Here is a 23,456-nt window from a genome sequence, read left to right on the forward strand (position 1 = left end):
GGTTTTTTTTTATTTAGAAATACTTTGAAGTTAACATCGTAAAATAAAAATTAATTTAGATCAAATCTTCGCATTATACAATTGCCCAAAAATAACTTTTATACAGTTGAAGTCAAAAAATTTAAAATCTCTAAAGTAACGTTAACTCACTTTTACTTGAGATCACAGACAATAATTTATTTTATTTTTACACTTATTTCTATTTAACCAATAAATAAATGCTGTTGTTGGTTTAAAGTAATATTAATGTACAAATGCATATCGATGATAATTAAGGCTAACAGTAAATATAAAAAAATTCGCTTGTTGTGATTTCTTGTAAAAATATATTCGTGATATTTTTGGAGTTTGGTAGTTTTTTTTTTATTACACCACTTCGAGTCGTCAGCGTTGCACATTGTTAAAAGTGCCACGTTGCCCAGTGTAAGACGTCGTGACATGAAAACTAACGAGATATCGAATAAAATCTCGTTACAATAACGGATATTGAATAATTTAGATATTGTAAAAATCAAAATTATAATAAATATTATTTTTTTTTCGGTTTTGGTTACGATTACGGAGCTCCATCTCTGGTTCATTATAGTATAAACGATAATGTGGCACGTTACGATATCACGACGTAAATTTTTACAATGTGCATCGTCTCACACGCCGTCGTAAAGTGTTATTGTGCGTCCTGAGTGACGGCGTACTGCGCACGCGGACCCACCCGCCGCCGAAGTGGTCGTGTGCGCGCCCGCTCGCAATCCGGACACGTACAAACATCACGAGTTACTACCTTACCTAGTTGATACGTGTGCGATTCGCCGTTACTCGGGACGCACTCTCGATGTGTGGTAGCCCTCACTTAGCATACTAAACATTTTTTTAAAAAACATTTTATTAAAAACTATATAAATATATCGCATCACTATCTTTTTTTGTCTTGTATACTTTTAAGAGACCTCATGTGATGTAACACCATCCCTTGTAACGGCAAGCTGTCTGCTAAACCCAGCTGACCAATCTCAACATTCTTCAGAAAATCTCCCTCCATAACTTTATTACGAGCATTGATTTTGTCTTCACATATTTGTTTGTCTTCTGGCTTAAGTGTCGTTGTTTCAGTACAATCGATGATCTCTCTCTTTTTCCTTGGAATTATGTTTTGACCATTCGCAATGTTATTGAGTATATCATCTTTGTATTTAAGAGCACCATTATTTTGAGCTATATTTTGTTTATTCTGAGTATCCTTGATATTATTATTTGATTTCCCCTTTTCACTCATAGCTATCGGTAAAGGCACGTTCTGGACGTTGTTTTTGTGTTGTATGTTTATTTTATCTTTCTGTAAATCCTCACCTTGTTTGTAAGATTGCGGTTCATCAGGTAGGTGTGAGTGTTCCTTTATTGGATTTTCGTTCTGTTGTTTAACTACTTTTTCGTTGACAATATATTGTTTATTATCAGGGGGATTAATATTTGATGGAACAACATTTTGATGGCCATTATTAGAATTTTGTTGGACTTCTCGCTTAATACTTTCCTGTTTATCAACATTTGGACTTTCTGCACTCAGTTTTTTTGTTTCGACATTTTTATGTTGGTTAAATGTTTTATCACTATCGATTTTAACATTATGGTCTTTTATTGACTTCTCCTCTAAAGCCGATTTATCATTTTCTTTCTCATTCTTCGCATCGTCTATTTTTTTAAGGGCATCTAGCGTTTCCTCGGTTTTTTTAGCAATTTCATTAACTGCTTCATGTGCTCTTTTCTGTATAGCATTGCCTTGATTTGCATCTTCTGAAAGAGCTGGTTTGTCTGTTACTCCACTCAAGCTTTTTATTGCCACATCAGCTATTTTCTGAATACTTTCTACGGCTATTTTCTTTGCTTCATTATTGTCGACTTCCTTTTTATTTTTCTCCAATTCTTTCTTAGTTTTCAGGATTTCATCTAAAATCTCCTTTTGTTCTTTTATCAATTCTTTTTGTTCTTCGCCGTGTTGTTTAATTGTTTCGATAAGCTCCTGTTGTTTCATCATATCAATCTTCTCTTGGTTCGGTTGTGGTTTTTCTTCGATTGGTTTTTCGACAGTATCTTTCTTAGCATCGTATGCGTTACCATTAACTATATTTTCATCATTTAAATGAAACCTTACATTTTTTGGATGAGTTGGTACCAATTTATTCACAACATTTTTTTGTTCCTGTAATATTTCGTTAATTAATTTATCCTTATCAAGATCGGCTTCGGGTTTTTTTTCATTGGAGTGAGATTCTGGTGGAACAGGGTTAGGCGGTTGCACTTCAGAGTCTTTTATCGCCTCATTATTTAATGGATTGAAGTCCTGTGGTAAAGGATTTTCTATTCGAGGCTTGGCCATAACACCTGAAAAGATATACATATTTTTGGATTTGGGCTACGATTTATTATGAGCCCCTTGAGATTGTCCAACTTTTATTAACTAATTAATACATTTATATTGTAAATGAACTTTTTTTTTTTATTTAAACAATTTAAAATGAATATTTATGAAAACAATTTATACAAGTTCTTACCGTCTCCGTCGGCTTTTTCCATTTTCTCAAAGAAGTCCTCCACAATTTTATCGATGCGCTCCTGAGTTATGTACCTCTCATCGTACTTGTCCCGCGAGTTCTCTGCCGCCTGGAGGTTGGCGTACGTGCCCAACACCAGGATGATCAGGCCGAGGACTACGACAAACTGGGGAGATGCGGAAAACGGTTATCAACGGAGGCAGCCGTGACGTACGGCACGGTCGGGGTCGGGGTGCGTACCTTGGCGAGCGCCCTCTCGCCGGTGTCGCCGTGCGTGGCGCGCAGCAGCGCGGCGGCGGGCAGCACGACGCACACCAGCACGCCGGCCGTGGCGCCCGCCAGCCCCAGCACCAGCTCCACGGTGGGCAGCACCAGCGACACCAGCAGCGCCAGCGCCACGATGCCCAGCGTCAGCACGCGGAAGGCGCGCTCGGGGATCGCCGACGTCAGCATCGACTCGTGGTGAGCGGGCTGCGACTGCTGGCCGCAGGACATACTACTTTCAAACTATTTCTTTTTTCTTAGAACATAATAAATAACACAGACTTATGTATTATTAGATAGTATGGAAACTAAACGTGGCATCTTTATTATACCTACGATAACGTCACGCAGGCCATACTTGAATGAATAACCATTTCATAATGAATCATTTAAAAAATTATTACAGCTTTTTAAGCAACAGCATTACTTATCGACGGTAGGCAATACCTCCGTTGACTCGATTTACTACCCTAGAAGAGTTTTTACCTTTTATGACGGCACAATTTGTCATTTTTATACCATCGACGACACAAATCGCCACAGGTGTGATTGACCACCAACTAAATCTGTGATAAATTATAACATCAAACAGCTAAGTAACAGTTGATAAAAATCGAGATTTTCATAAAAAGGCCATATGCTAACCCATTTTTTATCGGTATAATAGTAGTCTCTTCATTTATGTAGAAAAAAATATAGTTTACTTATGACAAGTCGCAATTGTATGGAGACATACTCACCCTTCTATACAGGAATGAGTAGAGACTCGCGCGACACGGGAAGATAACGAGCGGGAAACTGAAGGCCAACGACATCACGAAGCCGAGCTTGATGACGTCACTCGCCATTGTGGGACTCAGGCTCATTAAGACATTACCTATTAATTATAATTTTTTAGAAACATAAACCATTGACCTAAATTAAAATAAAGCTCTGTCCAGGGCCAAAATTAGGAGGAGGACAACCGGCCATCTACCCCCTCCACAAGAAAGGAATTAATAGAGATTCCAAAGAGATAACAATGCTAATGAAACATATATATGTATGTAATATATTATCTATATATATTCAAATTATAATAATATCACTAATACTGTTTTAAAAGTTACTGTAACAATAAATTAATTATTGACAAATCATACTGACAGAAATGAATTTGTTCAAATTAATTTGTAAAATAATAATTAAGGTACTACCACTACTTGTCAAGGTCATAGGCAACTAGGAGTGAAGTGAAAACATATACATATTTTTCTTGATAACATAACATGCATTTTGCTGTTAATAAACTGTCCAATTTGTTTAAATCCACGACCTTGTTCCACATTACCATAAAACAAAGGCAAAGTTGAACAAATACATTATTAGTATAAAGCGTCTGTTTTGCATAACAGTAGTTAGTCATAATTAGCGTCACGTCAGTGCCTTTGTAAAGATACCTTGAGTTATTAACACACTCACAAATACATATATACAATAACATTTGACTAATACTTGTATTATTTCCAAATTACAGGACAATTAAATAATTTAAAAATTATATCACTCCGTTTTATATTTGCAATGTTTTTAAAGTTTTATATAATAATATATTAATATTTCAATACCGTTTCATCACTCTGTAATATACAGGGTGATTGTGATTGTTAGACCTTGAAATTCTAAACAATGGAATTTTATTAAAATGAAATTTGCCAGAATGTGGATAGTGTGATAGATACTACTTATATTCTAATTAATTTAAATTTATCAAACACATACCAGATATCTCCTGAGATCCGAAAGCAATGTACCCAAATATACCCAATGTACAATATACTCCTGAACAAATGTTGATAGCATTCTTTGTCACCAAGCAACTTTTCTCCAAGGAGAGAGATGGCATAGAATCAAAGATTTCGAATAATTGTCTGAAATTAATTTAAATGTAATTAAATGTACTTATAAACTCAGTATAAATATGGTTCAGTAAAAATAATCAAGATATATAGAATTGTAAATGTTTATTAATTTCATTCACTCAACAGTTTAGTTTATGGTCTAATCTATATTCAATATATTAGCCAGCTCATTAGACTCATAGATAATACGAGAAATGAAACTTATTTACTATAATTCATTATAGATTAAATATATTATTTATATATAACTTGTATGATTATTATTATTATTATACGATAAATTTATTGTAAGTTTATTGCATAGATTTGTCCGGAAGAGTTGTCTAATTATGTTTGTAAAATGTCTTCTTTAATTTGACTTCTAGTTTAAATCAAAACCTATGTTTGTTTTTAATTTATGCATTGAAGTGACCAAAGTATAAAAAAATTGAACTGCAACCATAAACAATATGTAAAATAAGAAACAACAAGTTTAGATAAGAACAGGACTTGATAGAAGTGTGTGTTTTACTCACGTTTGACAAAACAATGCCATAGAGAATATCGGCACGCATTGTAACACACCGGATGGTTTCCACATCTCTATTCGAGACGTCCAGTCTGCTGTAAACAACTGAGTAGTTGCTTCCGCTATTACCTATAAAAACCATTTTTTTATATATGTATTTTATTGCCTGTACTTTTTAAATATGAGAATGATTTTAAGGTAATATTAAAATGTGAAAAACATTATATCTATAATTTACAAGTCTTTTCAATGGAATTAAGAATAAGATATACCTTAATTACTAAACAGAAATAGAAGGCAATAGTGGCTGCACTGACGTTGCTAAGACTGTCCACATTCCTCAGCAAGCCCAGGGGTAACACACAGACTAGAGATACTATCACCATTATAGAGGTCCTGGAATAACATATTTGAGTCTTTTATTATTTTTATTTTAATGCAAGCTTACTATTAAATAGAAAGATTATTTACATATATTTTTATAAAATGCTGAATGATATTACATAGTTTATTTTTAAAGTGCCTAAGAATTAATAATGAATATCCCAAACAAACCTTAATATTAAAGGATTGATTATTACTACATAGACAATTATCTACTTATTAAATTTCAAACATTTATCTTTTAAGATTTTAACATGACATAATACCGCAGTCAACATGTTAATTAATAATATAATTAAAACAATTCAAATTCACCTTAATATATCACTCTGGTTTATGTTCAACATTTTTGCAATTATTTGTGGTCCCAAATCACCGACCACAACAAAGTATGCAATGCAAGTGCCCATCAAAAAACCTATAATACCCATTTCAACAGCCATCTTTCCACCTGGGCCGAATATATGGAATGCTGAAATAAAGTTTTTTTTTTATCTATTAATTTGGAAGTCTCAGGATCAGTATTTAAAACTATGCTTAATATTAATAAATAATTAGTTGGACGAATTACAATTATATTGCAAATTCGTAAAATGACTTGAGTAGTATGTGTATGTATTTGCATACATCTTTGTATAATATACACTATTTATATATTATATAGAGATTGACACAAATATAGGAGTCACATATATATCTATTTAGAATATATTACTATGTGTTATGTTCATTAAAGATCATTAAAAATATATTTGACAAATTATATATGATGAAGTCTTAACATATTTAATTTTAAGAATTCTTAAAATATTCAAAATAAAAAAATACAAACTTATTTTAACAGATTATATATTTTAATTAACAAAAATCTATCATTTCGTTAGTATTTTACTTATTTAATATAATATATTGAATTTTTACATGTTCATAATTCAAATAAATATGCCTTACTAAAGTTAATCTTAGATAAAGGGATTAAGAAAAGATATATATAAATAAATTATCATAATAGGAAATAATCAACTTATATCTTAAACTACATTTGTTAAAAGTAGTTTCTTTGGAAATTTTGATTTTATTCTAAAAGCTTATATGGTCTTGTAGAAGCCATCCCCAAGGATTGTCATTATTTTAATTGATTGCTTGTGAAAATGTAACATATAGATATTATTATATATATATATATATATTATTTTTTACATTTGTATCAATAATATTGTAAGGATTATCATACAGAGTATCCAAAAACAGTGTAGGACAATTTTTAAAAAATTATTCTTAATAATATGTATTAACTATTCAAAAAAGTTTTAAATTCAACAATGAGAAGTTTTTCAATCAACTAATTTTATAACTGAAAAATTGCACTTACCAAGAAATTCATAGCTTCTTCTTCTAGTAATAATGGCAGATTTTAATAGGAAATAACAGCAAAGTCTTGACACTAATCCCATTGACAATAATATTAAGGTAGCTAGCAAAACTCCACACTACAAAAAATATTTTATTATAATTTACCTTATGACCACTTATCAGTGTATTAGTTAAAAGGAATACGTTTATTATGATACTTAATTATAGACGAAGGATTTTAATGTTTTTAAAGCAGTTTAATAACACTAAAACTTACTTGTTGGAAGCAAAAAGGCATTGCTAATATACCGACTCCTATAATACTGTTTGCGAGAGTTATTGATTGGCCCGTTGTACCCATGTTTTTAACTATCTTCTAAATTACTACTAAAACAATTTTAAAGAATATGATACGTCTACAAAAAATCGTCCTAAGCATGACGGTATTGTTATGACAATTTTTTCAATGGCATATTTGTGTTTTGTTCGGTAAATGTCACGCTTGACGTGTTACTTTAGATAATTTTTTTTTTAATTTCATGGCTTGGAGTTATATATTTTTTCTTATTTTTTTTTATATCAAAACATAAAACATTAAGTGAGAAATGTTCAAATCGATTTAAACCAATGCATTTAAATATAAAAATTTTAATGACAGTGTCACTTTTTATATTTAAATAATTTCATATTTTATATATGTCTTTATTTTATCAATCTAGCGCCTTGTCTTTGCACGATTGAAATATGGGTTTTATCCTGAACCTATTTTTTAACCAAATAAATACATCTAACCTTATTAAAGTACTAATGTGTCATATCATGTGACCTCCTTTCTGTAATTATGTACGTGTTTATTTCAATTATATATTTAATCTCGTAATTTGTTTAAAACTCTTAAATTCAAAACGTTTCAAATTATAACTTGCTAAGGATTAGAACTTTATGACAGTTCAAATAAACTACATCTGAGTTTTTTAACATTTTTTACAGTGCGCTATCTTCTACTATCTACTCGTCATATCGGTTTAATAAATGTAATAAACAGTTATAATGTAGCAGTATAAAAAAATAATGTTTGTTGTTTTCCTGACCAATTAAGACTGCTTACCGAGGCACTGGAGTATTAACACTGGCAACTTTTAGGCTCAGGAGCTGCTATTGTAACATATTTCTCTTGTCGTTGTCGCTACAATAACAAAAAATAACAAGTAGTTTTTACCGCCCTACTCGATTTGTACCCATCCTCGAATTCTAGCCTTATAAACGAACTATTAAATCGTTATGGTCCATCTAGCCAACGGAGATTCTATCTCGCTCCCCCGTAACCCCGATGCACAGTGGTGCTATTATGGTTATAGCATAGCAACTGTGGCTATCAAATATTTGTTGTCGAGGGTTAAAAAGATAAGGCGGAATTATAGGGCGCATGATCGCGAGAGGAGTCTGGACCAGGTCCTCTCACGTTCATGTCTCAGATGTTTTCTAAAAATTGTTGCTGCGTTACACATTATGGTCGGCACATTTTCATGGAACATACTTTGAATTTCTTGACAAAATAGCCCAATTACTTTTTTTAGGATTTGTATAAACTTAAACGATATTCGTTTCTTTACTAAGATTCGAGTTATTTTAAACTTGACCTATTCAAAAATTTAAAGCTTATAATAATGATGAGAATGCTGAGAGCAATGTGTGGTGTTACGTGAATGGATAGAGTAAGGAATGAGTACATAAGAGGAAGTTTGAAAGTGGCACCGGTAACCGAGAAGCTATCTGGAAACCGGCTATCTTGGTATGAGCATGTTATGCGGAGGAATGAGGACCATGTTGTGAGAAAGGTTTTGAGTATGGATGTGGATGGATATAGAGGTAGGGGACGAGCCAAAAAACGATGGATGGATTGTGTGAAATACGATATGGTTAGAAAGAATATTACTTGTGAGATGACGTCTGACAGAGAAGTATGGAAGAAGAAGACATGCTGCGCCGATCCCAAGTAAAATTGGGATAAGGGCAGGAGGATGATAGCTACTAGACAGACAAAACGACAACTAATTCATTAAATATAGTAAAATAAATAAAACACAATTTGCAGTTACATTTAAATTTATTTTAGTACTTGGTGTTTTCTTTGGTAATTCAGCCGGCATTTTAAAAATATTCGTTATACAATATTGTCATATCAATAATGAACGATGACTTATCTTGTGTATGCTAACGAAATAAATAAAAGTATATACATATCAACGCCATAACCTAATTCCGATATATATGCCAAGATAAAGTCTAAATATTTCTTTGGCTCCATCCCTTTAAACAGATTAGAAAAAATACTGGCAAGAAAGAAATTCCCTAATAACGTTTTGTACCATAAATATGTTAGGAGTCAGTAGCGGCGATAGGGACAGGCGACTCTTGCACGGTCAAAAAGTTCATGGGCCACGTGTGCATTGAAAAATGAACTATCAGTTTTAGAGACAGTACACAAAGGCTAAGTAATTGTTATGACCATCTATACTATCTATAATGTTAACAGGTACTAGAAAGTTTGATAATAATTAAATTCTCTGTTTGTTAAAATCTTTCAACGCTATGAAAAGGCGTTCTCTGGTAGGAGAACATGTCGCCCGAGCCACCTGGTCGTCTAAAGCCAGTTCTGATGAATGCCATACCTTATGATTATACATGTCACGATATTGACATTTAAATATTGCAAACATATAATATTTGCATATATAATATGCTTATTAACTTGAATACAGTTATAAATTACATTGTATATTTAATTGAATTAATCATTAAATAAACTGAATGTGGTTCAAATACCAAATCCTTTGCTAAATAATAAAATGGATTTAATAAAGATTACGATATACAGTATACTTAAAAAAAAAAAAAACACGAGCTTAACGATAAATAAAATAAAATTTAGTATATAACACATCATAGGATTTGAACCATTTCATTAAATTCTTAAGCTTAGATTTAAGAATAATTTACTGCGATTAAAGGTAGGACATTGAATATTAACTACATATTAAGAAATACTAGGTAAGTAGGTAATTCTAATGTTTCTCTAGTTTTCAATTATAGGTAACAAAGATTTAATTGCCGTTTAGCGTTTCCGATCTTATGTTTAGTGAAGAGCTCGTACAAGTTGCGTATGTGTTAAATGTTCTGAACTACGCTTTATATTTTATCATTATATTTCAACCATAGACACAAACAATGTTATTATTACTTATTAGTACATATAGAGCTCTAGGCTGAATGTAATTAATAGACAATTAGTACAATATATATTACTATATATTCTAACATTTAAGAATGAATTTGAAATTATTTAGGGTATGGATAGACGAGAGGAGGATCGCCTGATGAAAAATGACTAACATCACCTCTGTACGTTTGCATCACCGACGGACTTATAGATGCGTTAACGGCCTTTAAGAAATGAGTAGGAACTTTTCTTGTAGGTTGCCAAGTCGTATCGGTTCGGAAAAACCGCCGACGCAAGCTGGTTCCACAGAGCGTTTTCAAGGCAGAAAATGCCTTAAAAATCACGACCGTTGTATAAGGTGTATGAGGCTTGATTGTTGATTGAGTTGGTTGGTGATTGAGTTGCATCATTTTTTCGGGAAGAACATAGGAAGCACCCGAAGAAGCGCATTGTGCCATACCTAATCAAAGATCTTCGTTAAGTCAAAACTGGATGCTAATACCTCCTTGGACCCAGGAGCTTCCGATCATCTATGCGTCAGGTGAATTAGAAGATCACCGGCTAAACGATCCCGATGGAAATCGTACTGACGCTTAATAACCAGATGCTTCTCTAGGTAGCGCAGGAGTTGGCAGGGTCTCAGCGTTTTCCCTTTTTAGCGACTGGGTGCACCAAAACTGTCATCGATGAGTTCAGGACGACGCCTAATCCGTTAAATTTCCGGGAAAGATGCATTAAAACAGATGCCAAGTCGGAAGCGCATTTCCGAAGCACGATTAGAGGAATGCCACTGGATCCACTCGACGCATTAATATCCAAGGCAATAAATACTTTCCGAACTGCACTTTGTCGTAATTGTACCATTTGATATCCATATCAAATGAATGTATGTAGAAAAACAATTTTGCCTCGTAACAGATGTATATTTTCGGAACGCGCACATCGGCATCTTTGATAATTAATCGTCTAAGATTTCTTCCAATTGACATCTAATTATATTATAAGATCGCAAGCTATTAAATGAAAGAAAGTTACAAATCTCACCTAGATTAAGATCATTATATGTTCATAGGAGAATGATAAAATTCATTAACATATGATTCATAGATGTTCGTTACAAAGATAATTGATGACACTTGGGCAACATCTTGTTGCATGTAAATTATTAAAAATCATCAAAATACAAATAATAATTGATTAGAACTATCATGGAAATTTAGCTTAGCTTTAAAAATATAAAGTTGCCCATACGCCATTAAAGTAAACACACATACGCGTATTGATATGCCATCAGATATCCTACTCAAATTAAATCTACATCCTTCAGTCCATTTCAATAGAATTAATAAGCCAAGGTAAATAACTAAAAAAAAAAAATAGTAAATGGAAATATTATTATAATTTCAATTATATTTTTTTGTCTCATTTTATTGAAATGGAATGTAGTACCTCCATATTATTAAAAGAAACAAGGAATGGCACTGGTACAAAAATAAAACTATAAAACAAAAATCAATTTTCAAATCATTTTAACTCAAACATTTAGTATCATTATCAAATAAAATTTTCAATATTAAACACCAATTTTCACCTAAAAATATATTAAACATGCAATCACAACAAATAATGGCACAAACAACTTAATATAATTAAATTAAAAATATTTTTTTTTTAATTTTATTATTATTTCTGACTTCCATTTTCAAATATTTAGTCAATACCATTTATATCATTTATTTTTTTGGAAAAATAAACAGAAATACTAAATAAATTTATACATACAAAATATTGTATGGTTTGATTATTAGAGTGAAAAAAATCATTGATGCGAGTAAGCAAAATTATCGAAAATTTTGCAAATGAAAGTCAAAATAAATTACCTAAAATAAATAAAATTAAAATGCAATAAATTATGAGCTTTGGAATAATCACTTTTTGTTTAAATGGCAAGTCTTATTTTTAAACATTGTCTTCAACCAATCATCTAATAATTTTATACACTATATTTATGCTTCAAACATTTCTTTTTTTTTATCACTTTCGAAAATGTAATGTTTCATACGTCATCAGTTCATTTATATTTTCTGGATGGATTAGTGAACTTATTTATTTTATTGTAAATAACAATCAGCCAATAATTATAAGGCTATTTCAAAACTATTGTCGTCTATCAATTGTAAAATTCCTATATCTATTGTGTATGCAAATTCTACAGATAAAATATACAAAATTTCGGCTTATTTATCAATAAAAATATAAATTCTTAATGTAATGTGATGTCTAATGGTGCAAAATAAATAAGTGATTCGACCTAATTTTATAACGTAGGTATATAACATGTAAATGTTATAAACTCATCAACCTATTTTAGAACATTTTTATGTTATAATATTAAATAAATATATCTTAAAATTAAAACTATTATTATTAACTAAACAACACATTTTTTTACCTATTTCTTTTCGTTCGTAAGAAGTTCCAAAATGTCTTCCATACTTTTGTTTTCCTTTCGAAATTTCGCCATTTGCTCCTTTGGTACTGTTCCATTTAATAGTGTTTCGATGTTCGTTTTTAGACGTTTTAACGGCGCTAGAGATTCATCTTTACATGGAGTGTGACCCATAGCTTCGAGAGATTCCACTAATAAATCGTCTATCAAACGTTTGTTGAAACCTGTTATGGAAAATACGTATTATAATATATTTAGACCACAACGATTTGAGAAAAAGTCGCTATAAAATCAAAATTATAAATAATATTTACGAAAGGACTTTATGGGATTGTACAGCGTTATAAATATGATAAAAAACAGAGGAAAAAGATTATATATCATACAAATGTAATTATAAAAATCTCATCTCCAGCTGACCATCACCTAGAAAACCCCTTAAATAAAAATATGTGTTTAAATCCAAGCTATTATGTAACCTAGAAACTGGCCTATAACCATTTGATGATGACATCGCATCCAAGCCCTTCACCAACCAACACCAAAAATTATAAACAATGATAAATGAACTCACTCATTGACATTTTACCCAATATCAGGATCCGGCGACTCGTTCGTCCCGTAATACAAAGGTATAATGTTCGCTAAAATAAAATCAATATCGGTAATTCTAACCGATTAAATAATAAGACACGTCGTCGAAAATCGACGCATTACTTCACAAAAGCATCCCATCAGCACACAAAACCAATCGCACGACATATTCACAACCCATGAGGAAAATCAGTGGTGACCAATGTTTACATGTACCTGTATTTGAATGATTTTAAAACATTGGTATTTCAATGACAGTGCATAAAATGTCACATAAAACATTGTTAAGTGTCCCGAGGTCAATGAACAGTATGACAGTGTCCCGTTGATGTCTATTACATAGGTATTTTTTTATAAATGTTTGAATAGCAAACATTCATACAATTTTTTTAATAAAAATGGTAAATGTAATGAATGTTGTGTGGGTACTTCCAAAACACTCATATTATGGGGCGCACACACAGGAAGCAATATAGTTCACACCAGAAAAACAATAAAAATGAGTGCATTTTTTTGTGTGAAAAATATTAAACAAAATTATTACGCACCTAAGTATTTTAGTTTCTCTTTGGTAGCAATCATAGTCAGAAGAAGAGCTAATAGGAATCTCATACGAGATAAGCTCATCACTGATTCCACAACTTCTTCCTCTTCTACTTGTACGGATGCCTGAATTTTTTCTTCAAATGATAATTCTTTTTCACCAAATTTGCAGTTTTTAGTATGATTTTCAAGATCAATTTTTAGCTTAAAGAATTGCTTACATTTTTTGCATCTGTAAGGATTTTCTTTACCATGAATTTTCCGCATATGAGATTTCATGTGAGGTAATTGTGAAAAAGACAAGGGGCACATTGCACAATCGAAAGGTTTCTCACCTGTATGTCTTCGAATGTGCAACATAAGGGCATTGGAATGAGAGAATGGTCTATTACAAATCCTACAAGGATATGGACGTGCTCCTGAATGGGATCTTCGATGTACGGTTAATTGGGTAGATTGAGTAAAACATTGACCACAATCTGGGCATTTGTGGGGACGTTGCTTCTCATGAGTACGCATGTGCTCCGACAAATGACCTTTCAAAAACTTCTTACATATGGAACACTGAATTCTTATTCCAGCATGACAAATTTGAACATGACGCCTCATTGAATTCATTCGCAAAAATTCTTTACCACAATGTTGGCAAATAAAATCTTTAACTCTTAAATGTGTTTTAAAATGCATTGATAATTTGTTTCTGCAATCATAGCTCTGTTCACATATAATGCAATCATAACGTCCACTAACTAAGTGTTTCTTTTCATGTTTAACTAAATCATTCTGGTGAGAAAATTTTTCTTTGCAGTAGATACATTTAAACATAGTTTCTAGGCTGGTATGGCTTGCCAAGTGAACAGCTAAATTCTCTTTTAGTAAAAATGGTTTATCACAAACATTGCACATGTAATGTCGCTCCCAATTGGGATGCTGCCTTGTAACATGTGCAGACAGATATAATTGTTTGCGAAATACCTTTTTACACTGTTTACAAGGATATGTCTTGAAGTGAAGATGTAAATACATATGTCTCCTAATTGATGATTTAGTATCAAATTGTTTATGGCAGTAATCACATTCAAAAAGTCCTTTTTTAGGTTTTCTCGTGTTAATGTATTTTTTCCTTGGTTTTCTAGCTGACTTAGTGCTAGTTTTAGGTTTGCTTTTATTTAATTTACTTTGTTTATCATCAGATTTATTATCCAATACCTTTTTAATCATGGAATCTTTTGTTGTTGAATTTTTTTCTCTGTCATTTTGATTGCTTACTATTAAATTATTATTATTCAAACCATTTTTGTGCGATACATTTGGTTCCTTTTCTTTATTGTCATCAATCAAAAGTTCACTTTTTAATATGTTGTTACAAATTCTTAAATTATCCTTGTTATTGTGTTTAATACGTCCATGCTTTGTCAACAATGAATCCTTAGACAGTTGAATTTCTCTTCTAAGTTTGGAATCCCTTATAAGCACTGTATCAATTAATTTATTTTTTATTAAACTGTTTTCAGGATATTTCACTTTGTCATTACTTTTTTTAGCACTTTTGATAGCTGATCGTGTCTTGTCATTGTTACCTGTTAATAATTTTTTCAGTTTACCAACTTTACCAGTCCCTTTGATTCGGTTTGATGTAGGTTTTGGTGAGTTAACTCTAATCTTTACATTAGCCATGATGAAAACTAATACACGTTATCACCCATTAGTAAGCTTGTTTTTTTTTTTAGCTGATAACTGTAATATTTTGTAGCAGAAAGCGAAAGAACCACCACCAGCGGAGAGAAGACCAAAATTAGTAATATGTATACGTCTTTTAATAATTGTGATTTTACAAGTGACGTGCTCTCAGTCTTATTACTTACATGCACTGTTTTGTTACTTCAATAATCACCTCTAACTAAACCGATCGGTTACGTGCATTGATAACGATATTTTAATGTGTGAAGGACGAAGCTTCTGCCTTTTGTCTCAAACAAATAAGACGATTACCTTGTGCGATCTTCTAACAATGAACTAGCGATCAATAATATAAATAACCTCGTTAATAATATTACAAAACTTTTATGTTGGCATTGTTTATGTTTTATCACTTTTAATTATTATTATTTTTGTAACATAAATATATAGATTGCACTGAAGTTAAACACTATTTTCATGAATTTCATTCCTTTACTGAGTGAAAGAGACAAGGTGTCAAAATTGTGACGAATGCTACCGACGTCCGACACAAAATATTCATGTATAGTAGTGACATCTATTAAAAGACATAGTTTCAAACAGCTTTTAAAACAAAAACTAAGCAATATGTGTAGATAATATTTTATATAATTCTTAAAAGCAAAAGATCAATTCCTTTAATAAAATAAAATTGATTTTAAACACAATATGAAGAAGTTATATCTTATCATGGAAATGAACTAAATTCTACCAATAGGCGTTCAGATTCGTAACTTCTCATTGGTAGAAAATTATTTACTTATAATTTATATAATATGCTTCTTCTCAACGCAACTATACTCGAAGTAACCTTATACAATAAAATAGATTATCCAATTTATTTGTTTATACATCACGTGCTTAATCACTTGTTTTTATGTATATTTTAGGTACTATGAAATGAGATACAAATTAAATGCTATTGAATTAAAATTAACCTTGAATTAATTAAAGATGATCAATTCGACTCGATGTAGTTGCATAAAATTGTTTTCACGCATTATAAAGATCATTAAATAAAAATTATCGACATAGAATCTTATTAATAATAATCTAGTAGGGAGAAAAAAAACACATAGATGTTTCGAAGTATATACCTATATCTCTTTTATTGGATAAAAATATATGTAAAACATTTTTACAATTACGACTTATTCATACTTAACTAATTGACATATTGTAATTATGTAGCTAATCAGGAGAACTAACTTAATAAAAAAACATTTGTTTTGATTTATAGCTAATATCATCATTCGTCTAAAATACAACAAAAATTTAAAAGCGTTGAAGTCTTTACTATCACTACAAAATTACTATTAAAAAGACATCAACGATATAGTAATAACTTCGTAAGATAAAATTGCATTTTTTAATTATTATTGGAATGTTTTGAAACAAATCAAATTCATTATCGCTCGACCAAGAATACGAATTGTCTCAATAAAATTGGATAACAATTTTTCAAGAATAACATTGATGCCATCGAAGTATTACGAAGAAGTTGTAATTTTGGTAGGTAACTAACTTATCAATATTATTTCATGCCAATTCTAGGGAAAAGAACACTATTTCTTTATAACCTTTATTACTTTTTTATATTTATTTTCTGAATACTAATTACTTTGCTGTTAAAATTTTAACTTAATATATCTACTCCATCAAATCTTTAAAGGTATAACCGAACAAATACTTATACATTAGTTTTAGAATTGTCATTTACAATATTGTTTACGTAAAATGTGAAACTACAACCTACCGGTTCGGAATGTGGATTTACAAAGAACCGACATAGAACTCAATAATTATTTTTGACAAATTAAATAATATAGTTATTCTCACACACACAAAACCTTATTTTTTTACATAAGCTTTTAATTTATTGATTATCAATTCTATTTATTGATAGGGCCTTGTTGAAGTTCTTCTGGGTTCCATCCACTCATCATATACGCTACTCAACTGTCGAATAGCACTATTTAGTACTATTGTTTGTTGCATCCCGGTTTGAAGGGTGTAACTACAAGCACAAGAGATATAAAGGACGATGACTATTTTTTACAGTGAAAATATCTATGGACCAATTTGCTGCCTGGCTGTATTAAAAATAAATACAGATTTTTTCGTAATAAGAATCTAAATTTTAATAGATTAGTCACGTATCATAACTATCTAATGCGTGTTTTATCTACCACTTATGCTCGATTCAATAACTTTTATAGTATTATTACATCACTGAAGGTAAAGTTTCCTGATTACGATTCAAAATTTTATATATGCGGATGAATTTGTCTCCATTTAGACAATGGTTTATAGGACAATGACAGTCGTGTAAACGCAGACGACAAATTTGTGGAGTCATGAAACATGATGTTTAAATATGATGGAAAAAAACATTAAAGTAAAATATCAGAGGACAAGATGTGACATTTGTAAAAGTAAAGATTAATCTCTGTTATTATCACAGTACGCATCAACCCTTTCTCTCTGTTAATATCATCTTGATAATAAAACGCTATATTGATTTTTTCCTATACAGAGTCAAATCAATTTAGTGTAATCTGAGCTGTGTTTCGTATAAATAATAAAGTGATATCTTTATACACTTTGGTAATTACGCAAATCTGTGTTATCTTATCTGCGTACATAAATGTAATATAATACAAATATATTTCAATGTAATGGCTCCATGTTCAACCACGGCCCTGTTATGTTCTGATGCTTTCCCCATTGTTCGGTCACAATGGACGACTTGCACCACATCCATCTGCCAGTTCTTGAACAATTGACAATAAGTCAAAATAGTTCAGCTTAAATAGTTCTTAATGCATTCAAATAAGGACTGAATTTACTTTGCACGATATATTTTTTAATATTAGGCCGTCTGTACAATGTCTTGCACAACCAAAGCGACATTGTGTTTTTTTATGATGTAAAATGAAACACATATTATAATTTACTTTAAACATTAAAATAACAATGTTTTGTTAAGTAGCACAATTAAGGATGTTAATAATTCATACACTAATTATATTTACAACATTGAGTTTTATAAATTAATTTAATCTGACCGTTACGAATATGTTAAAGATAATATTAAAATATATATACATGTATATGCAAGAAAATCCAAGTGATATTAATAATTTCCTGCGGTCTCTCGTCCTGTACCTATATACTATAATATGGTATGGTACGATTGATAAGAAGTATAGGATAGACACTGTTCGAAAAAAATATTTGTTTTTATTATTTTTTTAATATTCAGATGGGTGTGTGCATATTTTTTTTTTTAATAATTTGTGTTCAAAGATCGAATAGCTAAATACTCTTTACTTTTTTCAATTGAACTTGTTAATGTAGGTATCAGTGAGCATGCGTCATCTTGATGTTCATGCGATCGGTCATGAATAAACTTTATTAGTATGTAGCACATGTTCTGTTAATTAATATTAAATTTTATTAATAGCACTAAATCGTAGATGTTAATTTATCCGTAATATTAGCATATACACAGTACTTCCGCCAACGATCGTATTAACTAACAGAATTTATAGGTAAATCGTAATATAAAAATGCTTTTATTTGTTATTAAATCACAAAAGACCAAAATACTTAATTATTTTATACGAATAGATTATTTAAACACAGTTAAATTAACATTACACAAATATAAATTTGGATAAGTAGGTACGTATGCATAAACTGAAATAGTTTAGAAGCTTATGTTTATGGCACATACGTATATATTGCTGTAAAATATTTATAAATAGACACAACAACAACAACAACGAATGCGTATGTGTTCATTTTTGAAGTTTATTTTGTTATTTAAGGTTTTAACCAATTGACAGATTCTAATAAGCTTTAGTTTAATAAGTCGGTTATGTCATGAAATAAGACATACTCATGATATACCTGAGTTGGTTGTGACTCTGGCGAAATTGTAAATTTTATTATTAATTAATGTATTTTATTTTTTTCCCGTATAGTGTCGCCACAATTTACGGGAACCCATGATGAGAGACGAGTGACGACATGACACAGATTAAGAGTGAAAAAATATTCGACGTCGATAGATAAGTTACAAATGACCGATATAAATTTTATATAATACAATCATATATGCTTGTTGTCAATATACTAAATATTTATTCAAAATTTTAAAGTTATTTTAATACCGATCCCGACCAACCTATATACCTGACAATATTAAATCCACACGAACTGTTAACGTCCGGTGACGCTGTAAAGGCCAGTGGGGCCAACGACACTTATTCATTCAGGAAAAAAAAATCCACACGACCCTTTCTTAAATTTTCATTTATATCTTACGAAGCAGGCGGATAACAGCTAGTCTTAGAATATCTGGATAGAGGGTCACACAAAAGAACTAAAACATACGAACAACTTTATTATCTTGGTATGCGTAAAAGCTATCATGACACTCTCCATAACGTCATACTACTTAACTATTATTTTCCAACTGTTAGCTATAATCGACGCATAGCTTTAAAAGTATATCTATACATATAAATAATTTAAGCCAGTATCATAATTAATTAAAACACAATATAAAAATGTTTAGATGCGTACATGTAAATTGGAGAACGCGCAATTGTATAAAATACATAATTACGTTATTGTTTAAAATTCAAAATAACGACCGTTTTTGTAATTTTATAAAATTTGTTACGCACGGATTCTCTTGTAAATATTTCATTGTGTATAACAATGTCGTTTTACATGTTTTATTGTGACATGTGTATGGTAAATTTTATAGTTAGGCAAATAATTTTTAGTAAAGAAATGCTATAATGGCATCTTTAGAGCATCATATTTATGATGAAGCATAGCATTTAAGAACAGTAGAGGTATTCTGTAAGGAGAAACTCGTAACTCAACGGAGTACACGAGCGTGTAATGTGAGAATATGATTATAACATTATAAAATTTATAGAATACACTCATAAGTATTAAGAATATATATATTACATATAAGAATTAACTCCATTCGTCTTCACGAGTGAGGTAGAAGTGAATTCTTACAGAATGTAGGACAGTTACACTGTATGCTTATTCTGTGAGAACAAACTCAATATTAAAGTTGTATCGAAATTAAACATTAATGACTATAATAATTAATGATTATAACATTTACCTACTGTAGTGTTAACACTAAAGATATTGTTTATAGCAAAATCCTCCACCATACATCCTATTCATACATATTACATAGCCTTCTGGTGTACTGTCAAAATATAATAAATACTATAGCTAATGAAAGACAGTGAAATTAAGAAATAGGTAATTTTACTACTTATTATTATTGTGACATCGTTAATTTTCAAAATCTCACGAGAGAGAGATACATAGTGAGATCTTATAGAAAAGCTCTGCATATATATATCGGAGGAGCAGGATGGGGAACAGTTGGGGATTGATCCGACATTTGGAAGACTATGTGGGCGTGCAATGGAGATATTTACAAAATAAAACGTATTTAATATCGTCTAATCACTGTATTGATTGATTAAATAATCGTACACCACAATAATATCAAAAAGATTACAATAATTCATCTCGATTAAGAGCAAATGGGTTTGCAAGCAACCATCGTATTCGAATCGTTTGTCCAAAACATAATGACTGGCGTTGCCATAAATCAGCCATCAAACATTATTGCCAACTACTCGATTCATTAATTATCCAGTAACCACGCCCGTTATATATAAATATACATACGAATATCGTTTTGTTATTCTTTCCTTTTTATTTTACTGAGCTCTGATATTAATGGACTTTATTTAAACTGTGTCAAACTGACCCACCGGATGTTAGAAGTAGCGAGTAATTTGAGTTCCTCAATTATTCAATACTGACTTCGATTAGTCGTGTCGGGTCATGGGCTAGCTGTATATCGTTAACAAAATACTTTTGTTTAATTTTCAAAGCACTTTATAAAATAGTCTATACTAATATTATTAATGCAGGCGTAACTCTATCTGTCCGTTGCGCTTTTACGTCTAAAATACTGAACCGAAATTGATGAAATTTTGTATGAAGCAAATTTGAATCTTAATGATGAATGATAAATATAGACTACTTTTTATACCTAAAGTCTCTACGACCGCCAAACAGGCGGGAACAAATGCGGCCGAAAACTGGTTACTAATAAATTTGTTTTTATCTTTTGTATTTATATTTGTAAATTATTATCTGTATGTACGTGGAAAATCGAAGATAATGTTGGTCTGTTTATATCTTTCAGGAAATGTAGTCTAGGTACTTATAGCCAACCACAAGAGGAAGAGAAACAAATATTCAAAGATATAGACAACAAAGGAGTAGTGAACCTCCATTTCCCCAACAGCAGGTGAAGCAATTTACCTGGCAGTAATATGGAGCTCGCTACTATAGTAGCGGCAGACTTACGGTATACAGTAAGTCTGCCGATCACTGGCTCTTAGACTAATAGTCAAAGTAGGGTTATACTTTATTTAAACAGACTACATAATTGTAGCATTCAACTTATATTAACATGGACAGTTAGCATTTTTTTAACTTTAATTTTTTTTTTCTTTTATTTAAAACGAAACATCTGTGATAAAAACAAAACCAAGCAATTAAAATGTATTGATACGAGGATTAGTAAAGAAAGACTTATATTACATCTGCGTAAAGGGATGCGTGTCCTTTTACGTAGAGAGAGAGAGAGAGAGAGAGAGAGTCAGTGAAAGAGACAATGATAAATTAATTATTTCCATCACAAATCAGCCAATATAACATTCATACAGCTTCCATATCTTTAATTAACAGAAGCATATTGTGTTATATATAATTAGCAAAACAATAGGTGACAACCATTGAGTTTATACATATGTAATGTATGAGAGATAGCGTCAACTGTGACAAACATGTAATCTCGATTGCAATGTTGGGAATTTATAGTATTATTTGAAATATATATATTTCGTATATTTATACTTACATATTTACTTTTTAATAAAACATTGAACGGTATTCTTCTTTCTCGCCAGTTAGAATATTTGCCTGTAATGCTTATGTCCAAGTTCAGGTCGAAATTTTTTTTAATCGCTTACGGTGGCTTGGATCTCATTACATCTTAGTGGATAAACATATGGCAGAATTTCATCCGATACGTGATTCCTACTTCGACAAGCACGAGATTAATATATCCAAACTTACACTTTATAGTAATACATATATATTTTTAACAAATTATTTTTATTTTCTTATTCAATAAACAATTACATCTATATCTATACGAACTAGGACTCCTTACATCTATGTAAAAATTGAGACCAATTTTGTATAGTCTTACTAAAATAATAACTAAACAAATGTACATAAAACTTGGAACAGAAGATGCAACACATTTTATGAAGGTTTTTTAGATAATACATGATCAAGCAGGACAACATATTCCAACAGTTTTGCTTGTAAGTATAGGTATCATATTTGATTAGAATAATAATCGGACCTTACGTTTAATAAAATAATAAACAAAACAGGCACAGTCAACTATTTTAATTATAATTAGATTTAAAACAAGCGTACGTACATTATAATTTAATAACATAAAACATTAAACAATACTTTCTGATAATCATTTTCAAACAAAGATGATGTTATCAAAGCGATAACATTATTTATGTACTGGATGACGAAATTATGATGACAAATTTACATTTGGCCCTTATTTAATTCGACATAAAGCTTAAATTGCACCGACAAATTTTCATTTCTTAGATAAGTCCGACTCCAGCTTAACCTACTAAGCTGGTAAAATTCTGTAAAGATCAGTGAACTTAAGGTGACATTACGAACAAATTTGAAATGCGTCAACCCAATTTCTTTTAATAATTACGTTACACTCTACTTGTTGAAAAGATAAGACGCGAAGACGCCAACATAGATAATTTGATTCACATAAAAATAGGTGACTGTGACA

General features: G+C 30.9%; 2 protein-coding genes across 4 annotated transcripts; both read right to left on the reverse strand.

Annotated features, from left to right (window-relative positions):
* Positions 1–122: 122 nt before the first annotated feature.
* On the reverse strand, positions 123–7,433 carry LOC125069566 (putative sodium-coupled neutral amino acid transporter 10). 2 transcript variants are annotated; one of them, XM_047679091.1, is made up of 10 exons: positions 7,237–7,433; positions 6,979–7,096; positions 5,922–6,078; positions 5,495–5,618; positions 5,230–5,351; positions 4,575–4,723; positions 3,554–3,690; positions 2,790–3,026; positions 2,550–2,715; positions 123–2,379 (listed from the first exon to the last, which is right to left on the reverse strand). In XM_047679091.1, the coding sequence occupies exons 1-10, from the start codon at positions 7,318–7,320 to the stop codon at positions 914–916; spliced, it is 2,760 nt and encodes a 919-aa protein (XP_047535047.1). In that variant the 5' UTR covers positions 7,321–7,433; the 3' UTR covers positions 123–913. The 2 variants fall into 2 exon arrangements, with proteins under 2 accessions (XP_047535047.1, XP_047535046.1); XM_047679090.1 differs by having other exon boundaries at positions 2,790–3,029.
* A 4,550-nt stretch (positions 7,434–11,983) lies between these two features.
* On the reverse strand, positions 11,984–15,945 carry LOC125069503 (zinc finger protein 37 homolog). 2 transcript variants are annotated; one of them, XM_047679021.1, is made up of 3 exons: positions 13,771–15,945; positions 13,203–13,272; positions 12,720–12,852 (listed from the first exon to the last, which is right to left on the reverse strand). In XM_047679021.1, exons 1-2 carry the CDS (start codon positions 15,440–15,442, stop codon positions 13,214–13,216), a joined length of 1,731 nt encoding a protein of 576 aa, XP_047534977.1. In that variant the 5' UTR covers positions 15,443–15,945; the 3' UTR covers positions 12,720–12,852; positions 13,203–13,213. The 2 variants fall into 2 exon arrangements, with proteins under 2 accessions (XP_047534976.1, XP_047534977.1); XM_047679020.1 differs by lacking the exon at positions 13,203–13,272 and having other exon boundaries at positions 11,984–12,852.
* Positions 15,946–23,456: the final 7,511 nt, after the last annotated feature.

This window comes from Vanessa atalanta, chromosome 15 (assembly GCF_905147765.1).
Source record: "Vanessa atalanta chromosome 15, ilVanAtal1.2, whole genome shotgun sequence".
Lineage (NCBI taxonomy): Eukaryota > Metazoa > Arthropoda > Insecta > Lepidoptera > Nymphalidae > Vanessa > Vanessa atalanta.